General features: G+C 38.3%; 1 protein-coding gene across 6 annotated transcripts in view; it reads right to left on the bottom strand.

The window, feature by feature from the left end:
* The window catches only part of AP2A2 (adaptor related protein complex 2 subunit alpha 2), a 108,151-nt gene that overhangs the window by 43,267 nt on the left and 43,199 nt on the right, over positions 1-21,685 (bottom strand). For all 6 annotated transcript variants that reach the window (XM_077818243.1, XM_077818242.1, XM_077818248.1 and 3 more), the window contains exons 3-6: positions 5,180-5,322; positions 3,998-4,191; positions 1,236-1,365; positions 728-829 (exon numbers count right to left, since the gene is read on the bottom strand). In XM_077818243.1, coding sequence (XP_077674369.1) covers positions 728-829; positions 1,236-1,365; positions 3,998-4,191; positions 5,180-5,322 — 569 coding nt within the window. The remainder of the gene's footprint in view (positions 1-727; positions 830-1,235; positions 1,366-3,997; positions 4,192-5,179; positions 5,323-21,685) is intronic.

Genomic DNA, 21,685 nt, shown 5'->3' with positions numbered 1-21,685 from the left:
CCATTTTCGAGTGAGTCTGATCTCCCACTTGTGATTGGAGGTGAACTAGCCACTTAGCTCATCCCCTAGGCTGTCCTGCAGACCATGTAAGCATACTTGAAGTGTTTCTTTCTAGAGGTTTGGGTTTATATGTTGGAGACAGGTATTAACATTTGAGAAGAGAACACATCGGAAAAATCAGCAAATAAGTTACCCAGAAATATTGGGAAGTCCACTGAAAGACTAGCACAAATGGAGATCTGAAATCTGCCACTTATGCGAGACAGAATTCCTGGCAATTCTTTTAGAGGAGTGGGTACTTAACCAGCTCAAAAGTCTGATGTGTCTCCACATACTGTAATAGAATAGTTTCCTTATGTGAAGTTGGCTGGACATGAAGGGGAAATAATTTGTAGTAAATAGTAAAATAAAATATGTCACTGCTTACAGTTAAAGATGAAGAAATCCACTGGTGCATAATTTAAGGACATAGGCGACAAGAGGAAATGTTTATGGATGTTCACTTCATCAGCAACAGACCAATAAAATATTAATGTAAGAAGGGCTATACAAGCACTTTGCAAACATTACTATTCAACAGAGACTGAAATCGCTTGCAGAAGCAATACAGCAAGTTTGTTTCAGAGTAAACTGTAACCCAAGTCTGTTAACTCAGTCCAAGTGAATCTGATCAAGAAAGTTAAACGGCCCTGGTTACATTTCTCTGCAGCTGTTTAATGAGACTTACTCTGCTTAGCCTAGAGACAGCCAAAGATACTGAAGTTTTAAACTCTTCTGGGTTCTTCTGTGCCAAAGTAGTGATAAGACTGGTAGCAGCAGTAACCACACCCTGGAATAAAACAGAATTACTAATGTTTTTGTTCAAATATTTAACATGTGCAATTGTTTAACAGCGTCAAATGAAAGATGGACATTTGTTATGTACCAGACACCCAAATCTATCCTTAAGTTTACACTAAGGACGATTATACTATACTATTAAGCCTAAAAGCCAAAATTCAGTTTGCATTAATCCATAGTTGTAAGTGATACCTTAAAATAAGCTAACTGGCTTTTATCAATTTTTTTCCAAGTAGGAAAAGAAAAGGAAGTGAGACTTCTTGGATACTCCCTCTTATCCACCCTTACTCCACTACATGGCCCCAGAATTGGTAACCCTCCCTTTTGGCCAAAAGCTGAAATGATTACTATTTATGTTTGGCATCCCAGAAGAAATAATGCTATGATAAGCTTACCAAATGCTGGTCATTGAGAAGATGCACCACCCTGGATGTCCAATCTCCCATGGGAACAAAGTCAGGAGAAGTTCTATACAAACGCAGCAAGCACAAGGCAGCACTCTGCTTCACGCTATCCATGGTGTCTCTGCAAGATAACACCTCTTTTCAGCCCAAATTAAGAGTCTTGGTACAATGGACCAGTATCTGGTCATGCTTTTCACAGGCCGCTAAACACTATTATCCAGAAGTAAACAAGAATGGAAACCAGCACAAGGTTTTTGTTGGGTTTTTTATTAAAAGTATTAGATCCCCAAGTTAATTATTTAAATTACTTTCAACTACTTTAAATTTGTTATTAAGTACTTTGATAAGGGGTTTAAAAATTTGGCTAGTTACACGAGTGTAACTACCTAGTTTAACTTCTGTATCCTTTGCTAAACACTATTTGGCAACATAAAAGCAATAGTGAGACAACACTCCGTCGTCTTCTAAAGCAACAGTACATAGGAGATTTTTCTTCACTCTACAGCTGGAAGTACACTAGTGTTAGAGATGTGATAAGTCTAGGGTAAAGCAATACCAATGATATTCAGTCAGAATACATTTGAAATTAGAGAAAGGATGAGAGTGAAACCAGGATCTCAAGGTAGATGTTCGTAGTTGAAAAATGGTTTACAAATATTGTATGACCTTTATTTCCCAGAGAAGAGATATCGAAAGATTCTGTCTGGAAAGCACCATCAAACTTCATATACTTAATTTGCCTTGTCCGTTAAGAATAACTCACAAATCTTTAGGAAAAGTGATTCATGAACAAGCTAATACATTTAAATTTCTAGGGCATTACTTGATTTCTGTAGTGGTATCCTGCTTGATAACATATTATGGAACTAAAGGTATTCCTTTCAGCCACATAATGTAATACAAAATTAAATGCAGCCCTTTATCTGATGGGGAGCTGGTAGCGAATCCTAAATTTAGATGATTTAATATGAAAATCTGAATAACTTTTGAAATTCAGCAAGGACAAAACCCTGAGGGTTTTGCTTGTCTCATGAAATTCTGTTCAGGCTTGGCTGAGCTCTGCAATGTTCAATCACCATTTATTTAGCTTCTGTTGCTTGTGTACATCAGAAAAGTCAAAGTAACTGACTATGATTTTTCTAACAAGCCAGCCCCATGCTGGTGTTGCCACAACAACAGTATCACCACAACACTGTTCTAGGAGCAACTGGAAAATGCCAGAGCATGTGTGGAAGTGACCAGGGAGAGGAAAAGGAAGAAGAGAGCCTTGCAGAGCCTGATCCCTTCAGATCCAGTAAATGACTCAGTGTCCCATCCTCCTTTGGGTACCAACACATGAGGCAGAAGCTCGAGGACCGCCTATGAAAGGATGGTGAATCCCCTGATGAAGACACATGATAGGGGATTGTTAGCTGCACACAATGAAAATAGGTAGAAATAAAAAATAATAATAATAAAAAAAACCACTGAGGAAGTTGCATACAAAGAATCTTTGGAAGAATGGTTTTTAAGTGGCAAAGTCAAGCTCTTAAGTTAGAAAATGACAGATTTACAATTGCATGTGCACAATTAGGGTTGCATGTGCATTGTGATGCAATTTCTAGTTATATGATCATATGCAACTTTTTCCACAGGATCCTTGGCGTATTCAGTGCACAGAATGAACAAAGCCAGACTTAATCTTGCACAAGCAAGTACATCTGGCACTATCTGGAGGGCTTGACTTTACAACCCAATTGTCTTTTTAGTATGCAATACATTCAAATTATTTTTCTATTACAATGATGAGAGGTGAATGAGGCAACCAAAACTCAAGTTAGTATTTCAAAGAAATGTATGAGAAGGATCCATACAAATTAAGAATACTTAATACTAATAAAGAAAGCAGAACTGAACTGAATTACTACCTGGAGGTTTTCATTTCTTTTGAGTCCTGAGAATTCTCATGGACATAGGCCTAGTCCTATGATCATAATTTCTCATTACACAGTTATTGGGTGAACTCCAGTCAGATAATAGTTGCAAAACTTTTGTTTTGGCCACAGTCTTGCTGGGCAAAACAGGGAAAAAATATTAGTGGCAATTTAAAAGAAAACAGCCACTCAAATGATTTCCTGTGGATATAAAACCTTGCCTATCCCTATGTAAACCTAGAAAGGGAATGTGGATTTTGGAGGAAGCTGGAATATACAGTGCAAGAAAAGTTTTCACCTTCCTAATGAAATCATAGACAGCAATAATGAGTTTTCAATGGAGTACATTTCTAATAAGGAAATCTGTAGTTGAGGTATGGTGTTTTCAGATTCATTCACTGCCCATTCTAATAGGATTTATCTGAACAGGAAAAAGGGAACAGCTTTTGTTCTCCCAAGCAAAATATTTGGGATCACACTTCTGGGACAAAAAGTAGATACTTTTTAAAAATTCTTCATAGATACGTGGGTAATGAACTAGAATCTGCAAAAATGCAATTTGGGTTATTAGCCAAAGAGGACACAAGGTAATTAGGCCAAAATATTTTAACTTGTGTGCAAAAAGTTAAGTTTCCATATCTATGTTTAGTCACTTAAGCAAGCAACCTGGTTTTCAGGTGTGTTGAGCACTGTTTACCTTCAGTTCTTAATGATGGCAATTGGCACCTCTAGAACATCAGGTCACTTAGGTGCCTAAATATGGCTTTCGACCCCTAATTTCATGCTGAGAACCACTTGTACTACCTATTGCTGTGCAGCTGTTTCAAACACAATACATACCCAGCTACAAGTATTTTTGGAATTTCTCCAGCAAATGCTTCTGCCATCTCCCGGCTACCCACATTGGCTATACAATGCAAAGCTAGTCCCATGAAGGTGGGGTTGCGGCTGGCCAGGTCATTCTTGATTGCATTGTTTATCAAGCGGATCAGCTCACTGTTGGAGTTCACTAGCACTGAGATGAAAAGATATCCCTGTGATTCAGAAAAGGAATAAGAAAGTAATATTTCTGATAAATCAAGCCTGCTAAAACTAATTTTCTGTCTTTTGCTAATATTGTAAGGTATTCTATGAACTCATGTAGTTCCCCTCCAGCAATACTTGTCCTTACAGCTCTCCCAAGAGTTCTGTGTAAATAAGTCCCTGGAATTTCAATCCAATAATAGAATAAAGAGGTCCAGAGTTGCAGAGTACAACAGCAATGTCTTCAGAAGGGAAAAAAACAAAAACAAACAAAAAACCCATCACATGTACATTCCACCCAAATCATAAATTTTGCTCCTCAAAGACCTGTGCTCTGCTCAGTACTTGTCACAACCATCACTTCACATGCTCCTAGTAAATGTTAGTTCTCCTGTTAGAGACACTAAAAAGGAGAATAAACCTTCTAGATTCTGACGGTTAACTAAACTCACTCTGGTTTATTCCCCCTCCCTACCTCTCACCCCCAAATGTGCTGTTAAACAGAGGTCCTAAGTATCTGATTTTTTTTTTTAAGCTTTGACTGTATCCTTTCAGTTACCCCCTAAACATAGGTTTTCCTCTGAGAGGGATTCCATAAAATGTCTAATGTTCTACTTAAAGAAAGTACCTTGTCTAATGGAATGTGTGTGTCTTCGTAAGGTACATTAAAAATGTAACATGACTAGTCTTCTGTTGCAGTTAGTGCAACATTTATTTTAGAGGTTAAAAAAGGCAACAAAATCCTTCAAAGTTACTTATCCAAACAAGTAAAGGACTCATCTGTACAGCTAAACGTTACTTTGCAATACCAGCTAGAACCAAGCTAAGACCATGCAGAAAGAAGGTGTGGGGGGGGGGAGGGGACAAAAAAACCAAAACACAAAAAACCCCACAATTTATTTAAGCAGCTAGTTATATAGTGAGGCAGGACAGGATAGGCAACTAGGCAGTATGACATTTCATAGATATTTCCTTCTTCAGGGTTGAGAAATTACTCACAATTTGTTTCTCTGTGTATCTGTTAGAACTCAGTAGGTTTACAGCTTCCATGTGGCCAAAGTCAATATCATGGCCCAGGAGGAAGATGAAAAGTAGCTTGCAGACATACTTTTTCTTACTGTAGCCATCCAGAGCCTTGTCACCTAGTAAACAATTAAGAAAAAGCATATTTGAAAACCAAGACTCTTTGAAATGCAGCACAGGCCAACATTTGTATATCTCTGTACGACCCCACACTAGCATTCTAGTACTGCACAGTACCATTCAAGTACTGCAGCATGTGCTAAATGTTTTTTCAAGAGTTATAGTTTTATCCTGTCAGGTTTCATTATTTATGTTTAAGGTTCTTTTGATCCATTAGATGAGAGAATCTATGCAAGTGCTTATTACACAATACAAAAAAGTTATTGGGTAGCTTGACTAGATATTCTGACGGACACTTCTGACTGTAAATATCCATTAATACATTCAGATTTAAAACAACCCAAAGTGGCTTACAATACTTTTGAACTAAGCTGCAAAGCAAGCAAACGCTGATCAGATGTGTCTACAAAACATTGGCACCAGAACACCAGTAATGGAATATACTAGGGCTGTCGATTAACTCATGTGATTAACTCCAAAAAATTAATCGTGAAATCGCACTGTTAAATTATAAGAATACCAATTGAAATTTATAAAAAATATTTCGGATGTTTTTCTACATTTTCATATATACTGTATTCTGTGTTGTATTTTTATTACAAATATTTGCATTGTAAAAATGATAAATAAAAGAAAAAATAGTGTATTTCAATTCATCTCATTCAAGTACTGTAATGAAATCTCTTTATCACGAAAGTGCAACTTACAAATGTAGATTTTTTATTGTTACATAACTGCACTCAAAAACAAAACAATGTAAAACTTCAGAGCCTACAAGTCCACTCAGTCCTACTTCTTGTTCAGCCAATCGCTAAGGCAAACAAGTTTACATTTACAGTAGATAATGCTGTTCTCTTCATATTTACAATGTCAACAGAAAGTGAGAACAGGCATTTGCATGGCACTTCTGTAGCCGGCACTGCAAGTGCTAAACATTTGTATGCCCCTTCATGCTTTGGCCACCATTACGGAGGACATGCTTCAATGCTGATGATGCTCATTAAAAAAAATAATGCATTAATTAAATTTGTGACTGAACTCCTTGGGGGGAGAATTTTATGTCCCCTGCTGTTTTACCCACATTCTGCCATATATTTCATGTTATAGTAGTCTCGGATGATGACCCAGCACATGTTGTTCATTTTAAGAACACTTTCACGGCAGACTTGACAAAATACAAAGAAGGAACCAATGTAAGATTTCTAAAAATACCTACAGCACTTGACCCAAGGTTTAAGAATCAGAAGTGCCAAAATCAGAGGGACGAGGTGTGGAGCATGCTTTCAGAAATCTTAAAAGAGCAACACTCGAACGCAGAAACTACAGAACCCGAACCACCAAAAAGAAAATCAACCTTCTGACTGTGGTATCTGACTCAGATAATGAAAATGAATATGCGTCGGTCTGCACTGCTTTGTATTGTTATCAAACAGAATCAGTCATCAGTATGGAAGCATGTCCTCTGGAATGGTGGTTGAAGCAAGAAGGGACATATGAATCTTTAGCGCATCTGGCATGTAAATATCTTGCAATGCTGGCTATAATAGTGCCACGAGAACACCTGTTCTCACTTTCAGAGGACATTGTAAACAAGAAGCGGGCAGCATTATCTCCTGCAAATGTGAATAAACTTGTTTGTCTGAGCAGCTGGCTGAACAAAAAGTAGGACTGAGTGGATTTGCAGGCTCTAAAATTTTACACTGATTAAAAATAAAACAATGTTTTTGTACATAATTCTACCTTTGTAAGTTCAACTTCCATGATAAAAGATTGCAGTACAGTACTTTTATTAGGTGAATTGAAAATTACTATTTTTTTTACAGTGCAAATACTTGTAATCAAAAATAAATAAAAAAGTGAGCACTGTACACTTTGTATTGTGTTGTAATTGAAATCAATATATTTGAAAATGTAGAAAACATCCAAAAATATTTAAATAAATGGTATTCTATTATCTTTTGAATCGGGCAATTAATCTTTTTAATCGTTTGACAGCCCTAGAACATACAAATGTCAGTTTTGCCCCACAATCCGTGGAAATGGCAAAACCCCAATACTCTGGATTAAGGCATTTAAGTATTCTACAACGGCTAATGCACACATCAGGAAGTGGAGGAATAGTCTGACAAAAAAAATTTTTGATTATGCCTTTTTATAAAGTCTAAAACATTAGATTGACTATCATGTGTAGAGGCCATAAGATAAGATTAAGTTCCTCTTAAATACCCAGTATCCAGTCAGCTTTACAAGTCAAATTTCAAAATGGTTTAGATTACAAGGTTAAGAGGTTTCATTTTTATTTATTTTTATTTTTTAAACAAAAGGGCATGCTCTAAAACAGCTTACCTTTTATGGTTGTAGTACAGAACTCTAAAATATGTATTTCTGAAAGTTCATCAGCATTATTTTCCAACCTTATTTTTTTTTTTGTTAAAATCATATTGTAGTGAAGCGATGACTAAAAATGGGGGAGGGGGGAGAGATATGATAGAGGTCTATAAAATCATGAATGTTGTGGAGAAATGAACAACAAGTTTTATTTACTCCTTCACACAACACAAGAAATAGGGGTCACCAAATGAAATTAATAGGCAGCAGGTTTAAAACATACATAAGGAATTACTTCTTCACACAACGCAAAGTCAACCCGTGCAACTCATTGCCAGGGGATGTAGTGAAGGCCAAAAGTATAACTGGGTTCAAAGAAGAATTAGAAAAAGTTCATAGAAGATGGCTAATAGGTCCATCAGTGGCTAAGATGCCAGGGACACAACCCCATGCTCTGTGTGTCCCTAAACCACCAACTGCCAGAAAAATGGGACTGGATGACAGCGGATGGATGTTCTGTTCATTCCCTCTGAATTATCTGGCACCAGCCACAGTCAGAAGACAGGATACTGGACTAGATGGACTGTTGGTTTAACACAGTATGGTAATTCTTATGTACTGAATAGTACAGCCAAAGCCATCTGGCTGTAAGTGCTGTTAGGATATAAATATTCAGGCCTGTCTGTAAAGGCCTATACTCTAAGAATTTAGGTGTATTTGTATCACTTAGCTAGTTATAGAGGTATAAAAGAAAGAATCAAAATCACTGTCTGCCGGTGTAAGAGTCTTCTCTTACTGTAAAAAGAAAAGGAGTACTTGTGGCACCTTAGAGACTAACCAATTTATTTGAGCATGAACTTTCGTGAGCTACAGCTCACTTCATCAGATGCATACCGTGGAAACTGCAGCAGACTTTATATATACACAGAGAATATGAAACAATACCTCCTCCCACCCCACTGTCCTGCTGGTAATAGCTTATCTAAAGTAATCATCAGGTTAGGCCATTTCCAGCACAAATCCAGGTTTTCTCACCCTCCACCCCCCCACACAAATTCACTCTCCTGTTGGTGATAGCCCATCCAAAGTGACAACTCTTTACACAATGTGCATGATAATCAAGTTAGGCCATTTCCTGCACAAATCCAGGTTCTCTCACTCCCTCACCCCCCTCCAAAAACCCACCCCCATACACACACAAACTCACTCTCCTGCTGGTAATAGCTCATCCAAACTGACCACTCTCCAAGTTTAAATCCAAGTTAAACCAGAACATCGGGGGGGGGGAGGGGGGGAGGAAAAAACAAGAGGAAATAGGCTACCTTGCATAATGAGAGAACCTGGATTTGTGCAGGAAATGGCCTAACTTGATTATCATGCACATTGTGTAAAGAGTTGTCACTTTGGATGGGCTATCACCAGCAGGAGAGTGAATCTGTGTGGGGGGGTGGAGGGTGAGAAAACCTGGATTTGTGCTGGAAACGGCCTAACCTGATGATTACTTTAGATAAGCTATTACCAGCAGGACAGTGGGGTGGGAGGAGGTATTGTTTCATATTCTCTGTGTATATATAAAGTCTGCTGCAGTTTCCACGGTATGCATCTGATGAAGTGAGCTGTAGCTCACGAAAGCTCATGCTCAAATAAATTGGTTAGTCTCTAAGGTGCCACAAGTACTCCTTTTCTTTTTGCGAATACAGACTAACACGGCTGTTACTCTGAAACTTCTCTTACTGTGACAGTCTGAGGCCCTGTGCTTAGGCTAAGGCTTTTGGCTAAGCAGCAGAGGCAGACATAAGCTGGGAAGCGAATGATCCCATCCTCACATTCCAAACTAATTACATTGAAATAAGGTGCTATTGGGCTATTAGGAATCCAATCCTGTCCTGATAATGCCTATCACCTCCAGGGAAAGGGAAGTGCCTAGAAGATGTAAAAGAAAACTTAGTTTGATAGCATCCTATCTGGCAAGAACTCACTTATCAATAGCTGGGATGTGAAATCCTCATTTCTGTAAAAAGAAAAGGAGTACTTGTGGCACCTTAGAAGCTAACCAATTTATTTCCTCATTTCTGTGTTGTTCTATCATTGTAGTCCCCATTTCCCTATTGTTTGTCTGTATAATCTCTGTCTGGTTCTGTGATTGATTCTGTCTGCTGTACAATTAATTTTTCTGGGTGTAAACTAATTAAGGTGGTGGGACATAGTTGGTTAAATAATCATGTTACAATATGTTAGGATTGGTTAGTTAAATTTCAGTAAAATGATTGGTTAAGGTATAGCTAAGCAGAACTCAAGTTTTACTATATGGTCTGCAGTCAAGCAGGAAGTGTGTGGGTGGGGGGGGGAAATGGGAACAGTGAATGGGGGTTGGGGAAATTGGAATCATGTTTTGCTAAGGGCAGGAATGGGAACAGGGATGCAGGTAAGGCTCTGTGGTGTCAGAGCTGGGAAGGGGGACACTAAGGAAGGAAACTGGAATCATGCTTGCTGGAAGTTCACCCCAATAAACGTCGAATTGTTTGCACCTTTGGACTTCGGGTATTGTTGCTCTCTGTTCATGCGAGAAGGACCAGGGAAGTAAGCGAGTGAAGGAATAAGCCCCCTAACAAGTGCAATCTTTCCGGCAGATGATCTGTTACAGTATAGGAATTATTTTCTTGTAGAGAAACATGAACATTGTGCCTTTTGGCAAACAGCCTCTTCCTTTCCTCATTCAAGCCTACAAAGAAATGTCTACTGATCAGACAGTTTCCTAGAGTTCTGTCTGTGTAACAAAATTTCAGGGAAGCTTCTTCCCTGAAGCTTGTAAAAACTCTTCAACTGTTTTTGCCTCACTCAGAGTGGAACAGATATCTGTCAAATCAATGACCAATTTTTTTGATGGGCAGCATTAGTCAGCACAGGACTGTATGGTATAAAGCCTTATATGAAAGGTTACATTATCCCAAAATCATATTTGCTCTTATCAAAAAAAGCCACAAAACCCAACTCATGGCATGTATTTAACGGGCTGCGAAGTGACCAGCTTAATCTACAGCACCTGAATCAACAGGCCAGTTCTCAAACTTGGGTGTCTACAGCTAGGTTAACAAATCCATGTTTATGTAGTTAAAGACGTGACCCTGATTTTCAGAGGTGCCAAGTACCCACAACTCACTGACATGTATTGATAATCAGGCCATTTAACTTGGTGCCTAAATATTGAGGAACTTCAGCATTCACTTCTATGAAGATTTCAGAAATTTTTAAGCATTGCTATTACATAAATTCAATCAGTTGCAGTTGACCTAGCAAGCTCAGTGACTGTACAAAGTGTCAGACAGAGTGCCTGGCATATTGCAGATTATGCCTACCGGTTACAATATTGCCAAAAAAACTGGGTGAGGCTCCGAAGAGTCATAAGATTGGGGGGATAGGGAGGGGTGGGTGGGAAGGGGGAGGTATTTGCTTTTTGTTATTTCTGCTTTGAGAATCCAAATTTTCAAGTTTCTCTACAAGCATGAAGGCTAACAAATTTTTAAATTATATAGTGAAGATTTTCATGTTATCACTTGATTCCTGGAGCTAGGGCTTGAAGAAAATACCAAATATCACTAGACTTGTGGAAAAAATGGGAAGAAACCGTTTTCTAACCTATATCAGACAAGTGTAGATATGACAAACTGACAGGAAAAAACCCAGATGACCAGCATGAAGAAAATCCCTTTACATAATCTAAAAATATATTTATTTTAAGGCAAACAAGATTGCCTTGACTTCTAGAGACCATGAGTGCCAGAACAATTAGATCAAGGATTTAAATTATCCATGAATCATGCCTGTGTTTCTGCATATAGTACTCATGGGGGGGATTCTGCACAATGTAGAATTAATATTCTGTGCCAAATTTCATTTTTCCCTATAGCATTGATGCTGCAGAGCTGCTGGCTGCCACTAGGGGCTGCTGGATCCAGCAGAGCCCAGCTCTCCAGCTCCCAAATACAGGACACTGTGGGGGAGGAGGGGAGGAGAGAAGGGGGAGCTGGAGGGTTCTGGGCAGCTGCAGTTCCCAGCAGGTCCTGAAGGAAGGCGGTGGCGTGCAGAAAATTCCGTATAAGCCTGGGACCCAGCATCAGGCTGTTTCTCCCTCTGGATCTCTTCGGGGGGAGGGTGGGGGAAGAGGGTGCCGCACAGCTGGGCTCTGAGGGGTAGTAGGTGCGGGTGTCTGAGATCAAAGGGGCAGAGTTTTCCCCCCCAAGATGTGCGGCACACCCATACTGAGGTGCCCAACAAAAGCACAAAATAGCGGCTTCTTTAACTCTTTATTCCTGGGGGAAATCTGTTCTTGTCTTTCTTGTTACATACTTGTGGACATTGATTTTTAAATAAATTACCAAAAATAATTGAAAATGGCATGATTATATAGTGTTATTCTGACAAATAAAATATGCAGAATTTTAAATTACTGTGGCAGAGTTTTCAATGTTTTGGCGCAGTATTCCCACAGGACTAATACAGAAGCAACAACACAGGTCAACTGACAAAACAGTCAATTTTACTATGCTGTTCTTGCTGCGGAAGCACCACAGCAACAGCAGTACAGCCAGACAGGATCTTCTTTTGCTGATGGGGCAATCTATAAAGAAGCAACTGAAAAGAACAAATAAATCTCTCATTCCCTCAGCAATGAATCATGTTTACAACTCTGCTGATTCTGCAGAAAGATAATACTATCAGCAACAGCAGTGAAGTGAAAATCCACTAGATTCATGTCACTTAGTGAAAAAGGAACAGTACCTTCACGTCAGGGCAAGCAACCAAAGGAGGCAAAAAGCAAAGGGAGGGAGGAATACAACAGAAGGCAATACTAAAGAGCAAGTGGGAGACGAGATTGTTGGGAAGAGATGGAAAAGGAGAGAGAACTGGGAGAGATGGCAGCTTGGATTTAAAAAATGTCAGATGGATACTGCAGTGTCAACATGAATCTAGGACAGATGTCTGCTACAGTCTTTAGTCTCTGCCAAACTTAAGGAGCAAGAGAGTGATAGTTCTGCACTCAAGGCAGGGTTAGTGAGCACCTCACATGACACTAGTATCTCACTAGTAGACTAATATAGGATTTAACTAGAGGAGTCTCTTTCAATCACCTAGACATATGGGAATAGGGAGCATACACAGAACCCTGCAATCCACTGAAAAGGGGAGCCTCAAAACACACCAAGGGAAGAGATGAATTAATAGCTTTCAACTTTAATCAGATGTCAGCAGATCAGCAGTTTGGCTGCTTCAATCACTTGCCCCCAGCAAGTTTCTCCAGGTCTCCTGTAGAACACCTGGAAACGTGATGGGTGTTCACTGTGATCTGAAGGAAGAATACTTCTGATTGATAAAAGCCAGGGTGTGTTTTTTGTTTTTTTTTTTTTGGGGGGGGGGGAAGAAAGGGAAAAAGGGAGGGGGAAATTTAGGTTTATTAATTTGGAGACGAAGACACGAACCAACCTTAAACAATCTGTGGTTAGGCCACTGATCAAGAAGCAATCTGATATTTAATATCTTAATCAGATATGGGTGTCTCAAAGCTGGGTGATTGGAGAGTATTGTAAAAATTGACTAAGTTCACCTGGATTTCTCTAGTGTCTGGAACCCTCATAATTAAGGGCTGGTTACTGTACTTAAATAGCATTGATATTGGTACATGTGGAATAATAATCCTTTTAGGGTAATCCCCAACTCTTAAAATTTTATGGGTTGAAAACACCTTTCAGTTACACCGAGAAGCAGATGGGAAGCCAGTGCAGTTCAGAGCATAGGTGCAGTATTGCAGTCATGTGCATGCAACTCATTAAGTCAACTTGCCACAGCTTTCTGTGCTAGAGGAACTTTTCAATTAATGTTCCAGAGTAGGCCTAACTAGAATGGATTACAATAGTCCAAATTCCTACTGACTGTCAAATGGAAAGTGGGTGTTAATTCCTTCTCCTGTACTTGAAATGCCTTCTTGTGCATTTGAAAACCTCCCCCTAAGTAAAACAGAAAGGAAGAGAATATCTTGGGAACCAGGAGAAATTAAATAATCCCCTTGTTCTCTCTCAGCTGCAGAACAGTGGACACTCAAATGCTCTTTCTTGGTCCCAAAAAAATGTTTAACATGCTTTGCAGGAACCAATTTCTTGTGTCAGAGAAATGACCATCTGGACTCTGCAAGAACTGCTGAAGGATCCCACTGTGAAGATGAGACCAGTCAACCCCAATAGGCAAACCATTTGTATTCCAGTGCTACACAAAAAACTTTAAAAAGGTGAAATTAAAGCTGAGGGCTAGTTTTTACTGGCGGCAGCGCTTTAACGTAACTTGTGTAGTCGCAGCGGAGTGCTGGGAGAGCGCTTTCCCAGCGCTCTAAAAAAAGCCCACCTCCACAAGGGGCATAGCTATCAGCGCTGGTACACTCTCTACACTGGTGCTTTACAGCGCTGAAACTTGCTGCGTTCAGGGGGGTGTTTTTTCACACCCCTGAGCAAGGAAGTTGCAGTGCTGTAAAGTGTCAGTATAGACAAGCCCTGAGTAGCAGTAGTTTATAGTCAAGGTATTACAGGGGATGTTTTAACTATCCCTAAAACAAGCAAGCAAAGGATACTGGATTTCTTTTAAGATTAAATTTAACCCAAACACATTAAATTACAGAAATACACAATTAAGGCATCCAAACAATCATAATCCTGCCTTGCAGTGATATCATGCAATAACCATACAATTGTAACTAATAAATATGTTTGTGGTTCCAGATTACAAGTTCTGATTTTCAAGGACATTTTGTGCAGAAAGCAGAAGAGCACTGTGAGGAATGAGTGAATGCAGGTGCTGGTGACCATCTTTGCCAAAGGCAACACATGGCTTCCTTCCCAATGAGAGCAAAAGATGCCAGCCATTTTAAAAGATAGCAATTAAAATTTTCTGTAAATTGGTGTTCTACCTCAGCTAAACAACAAAGATACAACTTATAATTAAAGGGTTTAAAAAAAAAATCTACATTCACTTTATTCAAGGCATACTCAAGATCCACTTCCCTGTGAATTTGTGGGAATGGACAACATCCGAGTTGAGATAAATTCAGAACAAGAAAATCTGACAGTGCTAAATTTCTTTAAATTATTATTAACTGTTTAATTTATTTGTAAACTCTCAGAAAACACTGCAAGTGCTGTAATTGAGGAGAATATGGTGTATTCTACATACATAATTAAATGGTTAAGCCTTTCTTTAAATGCAAATTTAAATTTTACCTACACACACACCCAGGGCCTTCATGATCTGGGGACAAAGGAAAGGCAATGAAACAGTACCCCTTACTACAGATAACACCCACTTAGACTGTTGGCATCCACTGGTTAAGGAAACAGGCAAACCTACCAACAACTGCAGTCACCCAGGGAAAGGCCACCAGAATGATTGCTTTCCCAAGTGCTTGCTCCTAAAGATTTGTTTGTATGTTAAGGGTCTGGACAGCTGTGAAATTTTAACCTCAGTTGTCAGTGTTTCACAAGACACTTCCAAATGGAGAAAATGAACAACGGTGTCTGTGGTGTTCGGGCTCTTTTTCTTCAGTTTGTCCTCTAGGATTGGTAGAGGCATCCCTGAAGCTGTGCTTCAAGTAGCAATGAAGCAGACTGATATTTTGTTCTGCTGCCAGAAACCAATTCCATCAGACTGCGGGAACGACCACGACCAAAGCACAAGCTAAAGCCTCTTGTGATGCAGGCTCATGTGCCAACACAGCCAGAGCACTTGCAGTTTTGAGTAGGGAAGGAAACTGGTTATCCTCCTTCCTGGCACTTCTACTCATCTTTCAAAACAAGATTAGGAAAACAAAGCTTTTAAAAGCTGTCCTGAAAGACAAGTCGCAGACGTTGCATCTACCACACTGTTCTTCGATGAAGTACTGGGGAGAAAATTTCAGACTGGAGATTCTCCTTTTTTACCAGCTTGGCTTTTAAGAGAAGCAGCAGCTACCTATCAGGGTGGATAAAAATCAATTATTTTTTTTAAAAAACCCACAAACACAGTTTTAAATTTAAATCTGATTTTGTTGATAAAATGCTTTTTGAGGGGAAAAAAAAATCTATCTAAAGATACATTACTGCTCAAAGATATCTCATCATGGAACAGGGATTATAAATTCTAATTCTATAGTATGAGACAATATATTCATGTAATGTTTAAGAAAAGTTTTGTAAAGGAGTTCCAATAGTTAATGGATTAGGGACCTAATTTTATGAAGTCCACAGGCTTCTGTATAGATTATTTAGGTTAATTTACCCACACAATGGGACTCAGTGCTCAATCTAGAAGATACCATCAGCGATGCTTAGTTTTGCAGTTTTCAAACTGTGGATTTGTGTCTCTAGAGGTAACATGCTTGTTAACAGCAAAAATGTTTTTAAATAAATAAAATAGAGGTGAGAACTAACAAATCTCAACTCTATTGTCCCTCTACAAATTTGTGTACTCAGAGTCAATCCCTCACCTCTCTCTAAGAGTGCAAAGTTTCAAAAAGTTCAATGAATAGAATATTGTTGGGGGCGGAATAGATCTGGACAAGGAGAAGAAGTCTGGAGATAAATGTGAGAAGCAAGGGACATATGCTTGTTTTGTTAAAATATGTTTGCTGTTGAAGAAAAAAATCCAGAATACTTAACGTTGTTGTTTTAAATAAAACTATTTACAAATGTCTGTCTGGTGACGTTCTCCTTCTAATACAACATGGCAAGAAAATACTCCAAATATTAATGATTAACCTGTTGAACTGGAGACAGTTCACCTCCCAATGACTTCATAAATACCTGCTTCAATTACCTTTAGTAAATGAAATAACCAAACAATCATTCATTAGTTTTACAGCTATATCATAATCTGAAAAGTTTTCAAACTAAATCACTATTTAAAAAATTTATAGTGTGTACCTTCTAAAAATGAAGTCTACATCTATCTCTGAATTGTCAAGAATATGGATTAAGGTTAAAACAACCAACAGGAATACACTTTTATGTAGAGAACCATGATTAAATTGAGTCTTCTTGACTAGTGATTTAAATCATGATTTAAATCAAATCTACCCTGCTATCTACTCATCTTCTACAGGTGGCAACAGAGATGCATATCTGAGGAAGAAGAGTAATTTGTTTTAGGGCTGTCAAGCAATTAAAAAAATTAACCGCGATTAATCTCATTATTAATCAACAATAGAATACCACGTATTTAATTTTTGGGGGATGTTTTCTACATTTTCAAATATATTGATTTCAATTAAAACACAGAATCCAAAGAGTACAGTGCTCAATTTATTTTTAATTACAAATATTTGCACTGTAAATAACAAAAGATAGTATTTTTCAATCCCCACCATTGCAAGTACTGTAGTGCAATCTCTTTATCATGAAAGTTGAACCTACAAATGTAGAATTATGTACAAAAAATCTGCACTCAAAACCAAAACAATGTAAAACTTTGCAGCCTACAAATCCACTCAGTCCCACTTCTTGTTCAGCCAATTGCTCAGACAAACAAGTTTGTTTACATTACCAGAAGATAATGCTACCTACTTCTTGTTTACAACTTCACTTGAAAGTGAGAACAGGCATTCCCATGGCCCAGTTGTAGCTGGTGTCGCAAGATATTTACATGCCAAATGCCCTAAAGATTCTTATGTCCCTTCATGCTTTAACCACCAATTCAGAGAGTATGAGTCCATGCTGATGACAGGTTCTGCTCGATAACGATCCAAAGCAGTGTGGACTGAAGCATGTTCATTTTCATCATCTGAGTCAGATGTCACCAGCAGAAGGTTGATTTTTGGTGGTTTGGGTTCTGTAATTTCCGCATTGGAGTGTTGCTCTTTTAAGACTTCCGAAATCATGCTCCACACCTCGTCCCTCTCAGATTTTGGAAGGTACTTCAGATTCTTAAACCTTGGGTCAAGGGCTGTAGCTATCTTTAGAAATCTCACATTGGTACCTTCTCTGAGATTTGTCAAATCTGCAGTGAAAGTGTTCTTAAAATGAACAACATGTGCTGGGCCGGGGTAGACAACCTATGGCACGTGTGCCAAAGGCAGCATGCAAGCTGATTTTCAGTGGCACACACTGCCCAGGTCCTGGCCACCGGTCTGAGGAGGCTCTGCATTTTAATTTAATTTTAAATGAAGCTTCTTAAATGTTTTAAAAACCTTATTCACTTTACATACAACAACAGTTTAGTTATATTTTATAGTAAGAGACCCTCTAAAAACATTAAAATATATTACTGGCACGTGAAACCTTAGAGTGAATAAATGAAGACTCGGCACACCACTTCTGAAAGGTTGCTGACCCCTGTGCTAGGCCATCATCCGAGACTGCTATAACATGAAATATATGGTAGAATTTGGGTAAAATAGAGCAGGAGTCATATGATTCTCCCCCAAAGAGTTCAGTCACAAATTTAATTAACGCTTTTTTTTTTTTTTTTTTTTTTTTTTTAAAAAAAAAGATCATCATCAGCATGGAAGCATGTCCTCTGGAATGAAAGCCAAAGCATGAACGGGCATACGAATGTTTAGCATATCTGGCATGTAAATACCTTATAATGCCAGCTACAAAAGAGCCATGTGAATGCCTGTTCTCACTTTCAGGTGAAATTGTAAATAATAAGCAGACAGCATTATCTCCCGTAAATGTAAACAAACTTCCTTGTCTTAGTTACTTGGCTGAACAAGAAGTAGGACTGAGTAGACTTGTAAGCTCTGAATTTTTACATTGTTTGTGACATAACTGAACTCAAAAACTAACTAAACAAAATCTACATTAGTAAATAGCACTTTCACGATAAAGAGACAGCACTACTGTACTTGTATGAAGTGAACTGAAAATACTATTTCTTTTATCATTTTACAATGCAAATATTTGTAATCCAAAATAATATAAAGTGAGCAGTGTAAATGTTGTATTCTGTTTTGTAATTAAAATCAATATATTTGAAAAGATAAAAAAATCCAAATATATTTAATAAATTTCACTTGTTATTCTATTGCTTAACAGTTGATTAAAACTGCGATTACGACTAATTTTTTAAATCGTGATTACTTTGAGTTAATCACGTGAGTTAATTGCGTTTAAAATTGACAGCCCTAGTTTGTTTCATTTTATATTACAAAATAAAATCTAAAATGGATTCCAATACCGAGGACTAAATTGAACTGTGTATAGTTTGTTTAAACAACCTTACTAATAGTTTAAACACAGCTTTGTTATTTTAAGTATGTTGTGAGAACTCAACAGCCGCCCCACTTCAAACACACATGCCTGGACACACTTATGTATGCTGAAGAAACCTCAATTTGTGCAACTGAAGTCTCCATCCTAGCACTTATTCTGATTTGTACAGTTTACTGTAGTCTGAAATTGCACAAAGATCCCTTGTACATGATGAATCTCACTACACAAAAAACCAAGTGTTTTAGTGACAAAGCATTATATATTTTCCTCTAACCCCCAACAGCAAGTTCGTATTTTGTTGCTCACAGGAAACAGAAAGCAACAGGAAATGTTTTTCTTCTGATCAGGTTCTCCTCAATGAAAGATATATACATAAGTTTCTGTAACAACTTATGTTTGAAATTCAGCAGAAACAGGAAGGATCCAAAGAATTCTGGTCAGCAGTTTCAACCACAACAAACAGGACAAAAATTACTTCTCTTTCCCTAGAAAACTTGGTGTTCTTGTCATCTGATGGGAATTACTATCCATTGATGAGGTAAATTCCACTGTTGTAAAGAAGGGCAAATTACACTTTCAAATTTCTTCTTGTTTTCTCCCACCACTTCAGAGATTTTAACACCAAATTATAGAGCTGTGCACACACCAATAGGAACTGCAGTTGTGGGTCATGCTTCTCTCAGACATATAATCAATACAGGAAAAGCATACTTCAAAAGCAACATTATGAAATCTCCTCTGAATTTATTCCAACCAGAAACGTAAACAAGGATACGGTACAAATGATAGTTTATAAACGAAGCCACAACAGAAAGAGGAAAATTAGGAAAACATCCTGAGTTGTCTGCAATTTTACAGCAGTTTTTAAAGTATAGTCTATGGAATACAATCAGAAAGAGTAAGAACACTCAATTCTATGTGACTGGACTGTCTACACACAAAATTGATAACACCCGACCAGTCCAATTAGCTTGTGGGGGCATTAGTAAGGTAGTTTTTTTGGAGCCAGTAACCAACTGGAATGTAAAGATTTCAATTTTATGTTAAGGGGGTAATGGTTTACATTGAGGAGAGAGAAAATGGATTCAAGCACACATGCTGGTGCAAAAAGTTTGCTAGCCAGTTTGTGCAGTTCAATGATTTAGCTTTAAGTTCTGTATGACTTGCTTTTGTGTAGTTAGTACACTAGTTCCAGCAATCCAATGGACCAGCAGATAAGTATTCTGGTCGTAAGCACTCATATCACAGCTTGTAATGTGCTATCTAGTTTTGGTAGCTTCTATGTTCACATCTATAAACTTTAGAGTAATTTATGTACTTCTGCTAGCAAGTGTAGCAGGAATTATAGAAAGGAGCCTAACTGAATAGTTTAAGTGAACAAGCAAAAGTCTCCAGGAGTTATTTTACAATATCAGTTACAAATCCTCAAGTACTTAGCAACCAGCATACTAGCAGCAGAAAGCTTACTATGATACCTACAAATCAGGAAGTAAAATCAGGATTTAAATATCAGATTACAGTAAAATCTGTTAACCCCCTCCAAGAATGCTTAAATTAAAGTATTTATACTTATGGTCTAAATAAACTCTCTAAAGAAATATTGCTTCAAAAAGCATTAACAGAAAATGTGTGTCAGTCAGTCACCAGTCTGCTAAGATCAGCCTTTGGTATGAACATTTTTGCTTAGACAAAATAAGTATTCATATTACGCTAATACAAGCAACTGGCTGTTGTATTCCTTGGTATAATCATCGAGCACCTGTCCCGCATCCTCTCCATAGCCCTTTTTTAATCATTTGGTAGAAAGTGCATTATGATGCATCTCTGCACGCAATTTGGGGAAGGGAACAGTGACAGGACTTTCAGTTCCGATAAGAAATCAGAACAGACTATTTCAATTACAGGATCTTTCAATAGCACAAGTTAAATCACAAACATTTTAAGGATAAAAATGAAGCATCTTAGGCTAGAGTGTCTGAGCTTTGGTAAAGGAACAGTTTAGTGAGTTATCAGAGCAGGCAACTGGGATTTAGAACTTCTCTTTTCTTTCCCCAGCTCGACCTCTGACTTACTACACTGAGAAGACAGACACAGTTTGCCTGTAGAATCAGCATATAGCTGGCACCTGAGACTGGTGTTTCACAGCTTTAGGGTTTAAAGAGTGCTTTGAGATCTTCAGATTAAAGTGATTTATTAACCCAGTAACTTCCTTAAGAAGCAGTCAGGTAAAGAGTCTCATTAAAACTGCTAGTACTCATATCTTCACAGCCATGCTTACAATTTACCACTGGGGGAAAAAAGGCACAATGTTTCTAGATATTTAAATAAAAGGGCTACATTAGAATTTTCTTTCAAGACAAAGACCCCTAGATTTCAGTCTTTACACACCAACATTAATTGTGTCCTTGGCCTGTATTTTGTTTTGATTTGTTTCACACACTCTGTTGTACACAGTCAAGGAAGCCCCAATCCTAGTGGCCAAATTTCCTTGTACTGAAAAATCCAAGTCCATATTTAGCATAGACCCTTAACCACTGGGAAATTCCAACACACTGGGGGAAGGGCTTCCTGAGGCTGACATAAAGGCAGTGCTAGAGCCCAGGTCTATGCACTTGGGCTGCCTGGGCTCCACCAGCTGGGTACGGAAGTTCCCTTTTTTCTAAAGATCCCCATGCTATGGCATGCAGTGGGATAGGAACAGTCACAGAACGCAAGTCTGGGGCCAGCCTGCCCCAGCCCTTGAGAAATAGCCACAAGGAATTCTTCACTCATTCCTACAAGATAATTACAAAAGAACTCATGACGG

Source organism: Eretmochelys imbricata, chromosome 6, assembly GCF_965152235.1.
Source record: "Eretmochelys imbricata isolate rEreImb1 chromosome 6, rEreImb1.hap1, whole genome shotgun sequence".
NCBI lineage: Eukaryota > Metazoa > Chordata > Testudines > Cheloniidae > Eretmochelys > Eretmochelys imbricata.
This window is presented reverse-complemented; position numbering and strand designations above follow the sequence as displayed.